The sequence below is a fragment of the Eurypyga helias genome, unplaced genomic scaffold (genome assembly GCF_000690775.1).
Source record: "Eurypyga helias isolate BGI_N326 unplaced genomic scaffold, ASM69077v1 scaffold17224, whole genome shotgun sequence".
Lineage (NCBI taxonomy): Eukaryota > Metazoa > Chordata > Aves > Eurypygiformes > Eurypygidae > Eurypyga > Eurypyga helias.
The window spans coordinates 113059-122882 of NW_010244621.1; the positions used below are offsets into that span (position 1 = coordinate 113059).

A 9824-nucleotide genomic window follows, 5' to 3' on the forward strand; every position below is an offset into this window, starting at 1 on the left:
ACATACATGAACCATATGAGAATCAAAGTAATAATATAAAAATAAAAATAATCTATTTAATAATTAATTGTTAGTTAACTCTAATATTATTGTTATTATCACTTCAAGTACCTTTACTTCACAGATTACAAAAAGGAAACACAGACTGAGTACTGTCCTATATTACAGAAGCAAACCATGTGAAAAAAACCATGCATAACCCAAAAATTATGAACCCTGCTCTTTTTTCTTAAGGTTGAAGTACTGTGCAAACACTTGACATCAAGACCTATATATGGCACTGTTTAGTAATAAACTTCCATTGAAATCTGTGCATCAATATGCTAGAAAAGTACATCGCTCCACAAAATAATGGAAATCTCTCCCTACAGCCATTTAATTTTTCTCATTTTAATACCTTTACACAATCAGATCTCAGAAAAACCCAGGTCTACCAAAGCAGCTCAAGACTTTGAGAAATTTTAATGCTATTTTTAATTATGCAATTAGAAAAAAGACTTAAAACTAAAAAGCAGCATGACAGCATGAGCTTAGAGTGGCCAGAAACCTGCTGAGAAAACATGCACATTTCATAGAATCATAGAATCATATTTCCTTTATCTTTTTGAAGTCAAATACAACAAAAAGGTAAATATTAACCACATCCCACTACAGTCAAACTCCCAGTCTTTTCCTAGTGGGAAAAATCATACACTTGTCATTTTTGATCACTCACATGGCTCCCAAAAGGAGAAAATCCAGACACTGAATTTGCCTGAAGAGGCATCTAAAGAGCTGTATAAAGTGGAGACCAAGAATGATTCCTTAAGCACTCCACTCTTGGAAAGTCTGGCTACAACTCTGCACATCCAGCAACGAGGGAAATTCCTCTTTGAGAAACATCACTGTGAAAACTTCCACACAGAAACACTCTAATCTATATGAGGAATATAGCAGAAATATAAAAGTCACCCTTTGGCATGAATTCTCTGTTGACATTAACAAGTAAGCTTAAGAAAACTGTGTATACATGAGAAATTAAAGGTTTTAGAAAAAGAATCAGGACACGTTTGCCACTTGCATGTAGTTACTAGATGACTTCAAGAGACGCTAAAATGATGTAACGACGTTGAGAGGTTCAAGGACTACATTAATAGCTCAACTGTTTCATGATTTTGATTTGATGGAACACAAAACAATGTCATTAAAACACAATTTGAAAGAGAATAAATCCTGTGACACAAGATTCCAGTCCTTGATGGCATGTTTGGTAAAACATCATAGGTCTACAAAAAAAGCACCAGAAGACCACATGCTAAAAGTTACCTTACTTGATCTTTTCCAACTCTTCCTCATTAGCATTGTCTGAAAATAAAATAGAGCATTTTAATTACCTTTTCTCTGCAATACAGAAAAGGAGGCCAACTGTCTCCAACGGGACAATCCACATTTTACCACCACTACGAGTGAAGCAGCAACACGTACACTCCAGCAACAACTACACAAGACAGAAATAAATCCAGACAACTAGCAGCGCCGTCAACACACAGGCACGCTTTTCTGGGTGGGGTGAAAGTCTCATTTCTGGAGACAATGCATCATGTGAAATCATTAAAAAAAGAAAGAAAGAAGGAAAGAAATAATTAGATAAGCAGATAAAAAAAATGATGTGGCATTACTGATAGTGACTTCCGTTTTGACAGATTCTTGAATGATAGGGGGTTTTATATTAATGCACTCCCAATTTTTCGGAACACTACTGTTTAGCTCCTGAGTGTAGCCACGTTAAAAAAAATCCTGCGTAAGGCTCCTTGGACAACATACATCTGTTACAGACCCTTGAAGGTCAACACTGCTGATTAGTTTCAAAGCAGTAAAAAAAGCTCTTTTGTTTGATAATGACACACAGGGCATAGAATAAAATTCATACCTCAACTCAAAAACAACCCAAAATGCAGTAGCCCTATCCCATCACGTAAATAATCTGCAAAACCTTGGCACTACTAGAGACAGTGCTCTGACATGCTGGGAGGCAAAGTGTCCACAGATACATATTCTTAATCATTACAGTAACATATTGGCCAAGACAGTGAAGAAAATTTATCTGTGACACAACTGTTGCTTAAAGCAGTCCTACAGAAACACAGAGAAATTAATTTGCAGAATTCATTAACATTTAGCAGCCTGTGTTGACACAGAGCGACAATAAATCAAAGTCCACTAATTTCTATTGAAACTTTCTGTAAGTCATGGAAAGCAAACATAAAGTTCTGGGTTTTTTTTTTTTCTATTAACTACTGGAAAACCACTTTCTTTTTCTGATAACTGAAATGAATTTTGAAATGCAAACATTTTATTTGCTAAGTAACAGAAGTATTACATGGGGAAAAAAAGAAAATTAAAGGAAATACATTTTCTATATTTTTTTTTAAACTATCTGGCAAGTTTTCAAATAGATGCTTTGTTGGGAGAAGAAAAACAACCTGCTGGTGATGAACATTCTCAAGTTGCTATGGACAGCAACCCCTAAAGGGCTGTGCCAAAAGTTAATGATAATTTTAATAATGTGCCTTTGGCAAATATACATAGACAGCAACTGTTTTTAGAAGCTGGAGGAAGCCATTTAACTAATTTTTATAGGAGATACGCATAAGAATTAAGCAGCTTGGAGGCCAGAGCAGTCCCTGGAGAAGACCCACGGGTTCCTGCAGCGCACCACAGCTCTTCCCTTCCTTCTCGCTGCTGAAAGTTACACAGCTACAGGTCAGAGAACAAGCTCCGCTTCATTGGGCTTGGACCACGCTGTGAACAAGGAGGAGAATACAGCACACCAGCTGAATTAACTACGTATCAAGTATTATTTCAACTCTGAGGAGTTCAGTTTGCATAGCAGCTACAGAAATGTAATGACCGTACTTGTTGAGTGCATCATCATCATCACCAGGTGCAGGAGGGTAAGATGAAGCCATCATAACAACTCTTAGAAGCCAACAGAATATATAGCACAGGGCTGATTAGGATGGATGATGTACATGGAACTTTTTCATCTGAAAATACTCCATGCCCTGAGTCCAATCTCTGTTATTCTTTTCCTCTGGCAAATAAAAAGTAATAATATTGCATTGTAAGATTTAAGATAGCAAGCAAATTGACAGCATATTAATGTTAATATTTCCATAAGGAGCAAAAAGATATTAAAGCATCATTTGGGATAAATTTTTTAGGGAAAAAAACAATGCCTTAAATTTTATTCTCATTAAATAACAACATCCAAGTAGCACTCATATGTTTCCCTTTTCCCATTTTCTATGCCACTCAGGCCATTGCCAGTGGTGGAATAGTCATCCCCAATCTCTGCTGGCCCCAAGGCAGCAATTCTCATCAAGCTACCAGCTTTCTAATGTCCAGTAGCCAAGAGTTGCCTGCAAGACCAGGGTTGAAAAGAACTGTTGTAGGGAAGTCATGCTGCCATGATGAAATCTGTGCCCTGAACTGTGCTGCAGAAAGAGCCAGAAAAAGGCACATGCACTGCAGCACCGATGATCACAACACCAAACACAGGGTCTGCGGACACCACGTACATGTTTCTGGTCGCCATGCACCTAACTACAAATGGCACACAGGCATGCACAGGACTACATGCATCCAAAGGGAAATGTTAATAGAACAGCCTGAATTAAAGGAACAAAACAAGATCCACTGCAGCAGGTCTAACAAAAAAATCAAGTCATTGCAAGTTCTGACTTCCTTGAAACTGGTCATCAAATAGAGAAATCAATGAAATATACACAAAGTACATCATTAACCCATTCTCTTTTTAAGAGTTAAAAAGGATAACATTTTTTTAGAGCTCACAGGTTCTAACATTTATATATATGTATATTCATAGTTTTCCCATACTCTTATGTTTTTTTCACGACCTCTTTGTTTACAGTAGTTATCTATGCTACCTGTCCTCACAGAGCAGAATAAATAAAAACGCTGCATCATTGTGAAGGACAACTATTGTTAACAGCACAGGGCAAGTTTAAATGAGCCACTGGAACTAGTACTACTACAGCTTCATCGTGTTAGGCTGGAAAAATATTATACTTTTCAAAAAACACTCAAGACATTCTCATTTTTTATAATTCCTTACATTCATCACTTCTGATTCACAATTTATGATTGTTCAAAAATCAGAACAAATCAGGTTGTCTTCATTTATCAAAACTCAAAAAGCACAGGACTCCTGTCGATGTACATAGTTTGAATGAAGTATTACAAGACTGTCACTTTAAAAGGTCACAGTATTATGCCTTTAGAACAAGCACTAGGTTACCAAACACAAAGATACTTACTTACAAGATCTGCTATAAATTTTGATTTTTTCACTTGCCAACATTCACATGTTAATATTCAATAACTGCAGGCTACTTCTGCATTTTCTTCCAAGAAAATGTACTTCAAAAATCAAATACTGTGTTCTTATTAATGAAATAGTATACTGAACCTCCTGCCACTGAAACCATGTCTGACACTCTTCCATCAGAAACTGACAAATTTTGAACTACTTAAGCACTGTTTTTCACAGTCCACCAGGACTCAAAGATAAATACTCCCTCCTCTCCTGTTTGTAATACAATTTTATATACAGTTACATGCATATATGCATGTGTTAATGTTCTTAATTGATATCTGCATCTAAAGATGTAATCTGTTTGATCCTAGGAAACGGGACCTTCCAGCTATGAATTCTGAAGAACATCTCATCTGCCAGCACGCAGAGAATCTGCATTTCATCAGAATTTCTTTCAGAAAGATAAGGAAGAGAATACTCTGCTGCGTACCAAATCTCCCTCTAATCTCTTTGCACACTTCAAGGCTTCACAAAAGATTGTTCCACCCAAACCGAAGTAAACTATTTCTCTTTCAAACACATTGCTTGGTTTTTTTAACCCATTTGTAAAAATACCTCTCTCTCAGACAGGCGGCAATATACAAGGCCCCGATTTTGTACCATTTAACTTGAAACTTTCAACTGGAGCATCTCATTCTCCAGCTGTATCAGTATTTCCTGTGCAGTGTGACAGGGTGCCTCTTCCTGTAACATACCGTGGCATTCCTTTGACATGCCAACAGAACGCATTGCTGCCAAGACTGTCCTCTAGCTACTCAAATGCACTGTCACATGACTATCCTTCTACCTGCACGTCAGTGCGTGACCTCCAACACACTCTCAGCCGCTCCAGGTGAGGCAGCGAAGGGATCTCCTTGGAAAGGCTAATCTGCATTAAAAAATTACCAAACACATCAGCATAGAGAGCAAGTTTCATTCCACAGGGCTGGGTCTGGGTTATGGCTATGGAGCTGCACAAAATAACAGCATCAGACACAATGCTCCCTCTACAGCTACATGGGAAAGCTATTTTAATTCCCTAAAGGTCTTAATAAACACTCTCATTTTAGGTATGTGGAATTAAAGTACCTGAAATTTAAGTACTATTAGATAATTTCCGAATCCTTCAGGTCGATGGTTTAACCATTTTATACTGTTCACATGTGACAAGATGTGCAAGCGATTTAGAGTTATCACCTAAACAAATTAAAATTTAACTCAGAACAAAATGTATTTTTGAAATGTAAACTATTTAGGGATATCAAAACAACAGCATTTAAGAAAATTTGGAATTACTTAGGAAAAAAATGAAGAGCAGTGTTTCTGAGTCTTATGTTTCTAAAGCATATTTAAAGGTGCTCACACACCTTTTTATCTATATTTTTCAACAACACTGTTCAGAGATATCCAAGTAGGAGGGAAGCAGTAATCATTCAAACAGCACACTACTCAAATTGGGAATGTAGGAGCTGCTTTAATTACTACTTTATACGATGCACATTGCCACAGTGAACAAGAATTAGCCACAAACCTCTAAAATAACATTTGAAAATATATTTATCTCAAACATATTAAATTCAATAAAAATTATCCTCATTACTACAAGATCTTTTAAAAATAACCAAGGATGACAGTTTAATTGCAGCATTTTTATTTAATAAAACTACTCCTTGGAGAGTAAATAAAAGCTAATAAATAAAGAAATAAGTACACATGGCAGCTGAAGAAAGAATAATTGTGCCTTGAATTATTAAACCCCTAAAACATTCACATACAACAATTCAACATTAATTTTGTAGGCCATCTTCCCTGCATGGTAACACAAATACTCTGATTTTACTGCAACTTTCTTAAAACTGCTCCAAGATACGTATCTTGGGAAGACTGGTTTCCAATACTAATTGCAAAGCTTCAGGTTAGGAATCAAAATCTTAATCTGAAACTTGAGCATTTTCAGAATTAAGTCCTGTATCACAGTCTGAATGGGAAGAAAAATAGGTCACCTGAGCTAAACCAAAGGATTAGCTTACTAAACAGAAAGTTAATAACGAAATGCATAATAGCACAAGTCTAGTTCTTCCTTCTATTACCACCACTCAGTTGGGTATCAAAAGGGTCGCTATCCAGGAAATCTGTGGTGCTCCCATTACTTCTGATGTTCAGTGGCGAACTCACCAAGGAAATACCCCTACGAATGACATGTTACGCTGTGGTGTCTTAATTTCACTGTCTCACCTGTGACTTCCTTGAGTGTCCTTCACGTAACAACTGACCACACTGAGCCGCACACTATCATGTCTGTACCACGAAAAAAGAAAAGTAACGTGCTGCCCCATAAAGATACAGCATTTATGTGCTGCATGACTTTGGAATATGGCAGGATAATGCCAAAGCCACTGAAAAATAGGGTTATTACCACCTGACTCAGAAATACTGGTCTAACCCAAATACAGACATTTAAAAAAAAAAAGGAATTAAGTACATTTTTCAGTGTAAGGGATAAACCAACTTTTGTGGTGCAAATTCACAACACAGTATTCTGAGCTGTCTGCACAAACGCGTTGCGAAAACAAAGGAAAATACAGTTTAAATGAACTTCCTGCACATAACAACAATAATGGGAAATAGTAGTAAAGTTCTAACAGAATGTCATGAGGAAAATTAACAGAGGAGAAGGCTATTTTCAAAACTCTACATCTCTGTTACACCAAATGCCAAACACCTAGTTCCAATAACTGACTTAGGAGAAAAGTGGAAACAGAAGAGTATTACAACTCAGTCCTCCTCAGATATTCAACAGGATGATGTGTCACACTGCAGCATGCAGAAACAGATGGGCTCTTAGAAAAATCACAGTCAACCCTATCCATGGAAAATATAATCAGATTGATACTTTTGTTTCTTGGCCTCGCTGAAGACAAAAGGATCCACATTATTTTACAGCCTCTGAGCAAGATGCCATCTCACTTATTTCCAGTGTAGTTGCAGTACTACTGCTTAAGTCAGAAGTCAACTGACATAAAGCTCATAAAACACATGCAACTAGAGATGGAATTTGTCACAACTATGAAACTGGAAACTATTGTCACTTAGAACTTAGCAGCTCAGAAAACTAAGACTGATGAAGGAATTACAATAAACCCAGAAAACCATGCTACTTTGTAATTGAAATCTGGTCATGAAATTGAAAAATATCAAATAATGTTTCATCATCAGATACCAAAAAGCAGAAATACTACCTTTCTTCAAGATTATTTTCAGTGTGGAATAGGATTCAAACGTTCTTATTTAGAGATGCCAGCAGTCAGTCCAGAATTCCTCACCAGTAATTTATTGATACTTTTCCCCATTAATCAGCACCATACACATGCAGCTGACTATCTGAAACTGCTGAACATTTATGTTCCACTTGGATCCCTCAGTACTTATCTCAGAGAGGATCCAATTCAGATGAAGTATGCTGTACTGTACCAGAAACACTCTTCAGTGTTATTTTGAGAACAGGGAAAATCAAATTAATCTCAGAATGTGTCTTACACTGATGCTTTAAGTCATCAAGCCATAGAACAATCACAAGAGTGATGACATATTAAAATATTTAAAATTACCATGTCTTGCTGTTCATCTCTAGGAGCCAACCGAACTGCTAACAATATACTTCCCAGATCATGGTCGGGGTAATGAGGATCCTTCAGACTCAAGGTAACATCTGTTTGCCTAGGAGACAAAAACATATGCGTGTGTTTTGATTTCAGGCTCTCAGATAATGAAATTCCTGAATCACGACAATTAAAGGCATCTGCATTTACATAAGACTACTTGAAAATGGTGTCACAAATTTACCCTATTTCCACTCTTAAGCACTGCAATCTAAACACTCATTAAAAACCACAAAATACTGTTACTTCATGTTAAGTACTTACACGTACTGAAGCAATTAAACCTGAACTGTAACATTAATGGATTAAAAAACTGAAAAACACGCCCATTAAACAGTAGGTTGTAATGCTGTGAATGAAAATAACACAAACAAGATTAAAGTGTCTATAAAACACTTTAAAAAATGCTGTGCATGATCAGTTCATATATTATTAACATTCATATCACAGCAATTCCCTAAACATGAGTGTCTTTCCTTGGCTAGTTTTATGTGGTTAGGTTTACATAATAATTTTCCTACACAATGTGCTATGTTCAATTCCACAAACACAGAGTATTAGCAGACAGCAATGAAGAACTACTCTGTAGGCTTACATGTGCCATACCTGTTTAATTCCAAGGAAGTGAGATCCAAAAATGCTGAACCAATGAAGTCATCTTGAAATCCAAAGTCATAGTCAAAGACCTATAATGCACAGGACATAAATGCCTTTTTCAGCACTGGAAAACTTTTTTTTTTTTAATATATTTTCTTGCTTTATGAACGGTTCTTGAAACTCCTTTTCCAGAGTTACAGCTTTATGTTTCTCGCATGTTAAAACAGGACTATCTGGAAGTAACCTGAAATTTCTGGTCACAAAATCAAGTTTGAAACTGCTAACATAAAAGTCAGAATGCATCATGTACAGGCATGGGGGTATCCTACTGCTGGACACCATATTTGAACAAAATCAACTTTATATAAAGAAAGAAGCATTTTAAAAAACATAGGCACTAAAAGAAGGAAGACTACAGAAATAACTGAAGTTAACCAGAATCATTGATTTGCTATATGCTAATTGATACCCTTATCAATTTTGCAAAATGCAAGCAAGAGGTTGGGATATGATAGTGAAAAGTGGACTACTACAGAACTTGCATCAGTATTAGGAATGACAAAACTGTAAATTTTGATGGTTGTGTAAGGTTTACAGGGCTGTGTTATGGTTTCTGAGGTCTATAATATTTAGAAATCTTATAATCTAAGAGGAAAAATTAATGAGTATGCATAAGGCAATAGTGACATTTATTACGCTACTGTGAGGACACTGCCTGCTAGCTTGCTACCTGAAAGAGAAAGCAACTGGACAAATTTACTGACATCCAGACAGGAATCAGTGGGCAGTACATGGAATGGTATCTATGATTTGAGATGGATTATGCCTTCTGAAGTCAGAAGGAAGAATAACAAATAAACTCGGGATGGTTTTTGGAAAGAAAATAAACAAAAAAGGCTGATGACAACAAAGAAATGCTGTGACAAAACTAAAAAAGGATAAAAATGTCACTTATCAAAATCAACTTTCTAGATAAAGTAGATTTTCTTGTCAAATATTGTCATGAGAATTTCTGAGGACCAGAACATACCTTCAGCTCTGTGCATGAGACTTGACAACAGGTAGTAATGAGAACATTTAACTGAAATGGGACAGGCCTAGCTTCAACATCTTCAGTTTGATAAAAATACTTTCACTACTGTAATACAGAAACTCTTTTCTAGGAAGCAGTTAAAGTTGTTCATGTTCTACAAATACATTATATTGGACTA

The 9824-nt window shown here is 36.3% G+C and overlaps 1 protein-coding gene across 1 annotated transcript in view; it reads right to left on the bottom strand.

Annotated features, from left to right (window-relative positions):
- The window catches only part of MCTP1 (multiple C2 domains, transmembrane 1), a gene marked incomplete at both ends in the record, with an annotated part of 110065 nt that extends 101363 nt beyond the window's left edge, over nucleotides 1–8702 (bottom strand). Inside the window, 4 exons of the mRNA XM_010149822.1 lie at nucleotides 744–754; nucleotides 1311–1344; nucleotides 7966–8074; nucleotides 8623–8702. Coding sequence (XP_010148124.1) covers nucleotides 744–754; nucleotides 1311–1344; nucleotides 7966–8074; nucleotides 8623–8702 — 234 coding nt within the window. The remainder of the gene's footprint in view (nucleotides 1–743; nucleotides 755–1310; nucleotides 1345–7965; nucleotides 8075–8622) is intronic.
- Nucleotides 8703–9824: the final 1122 nt, after the last annotated feature.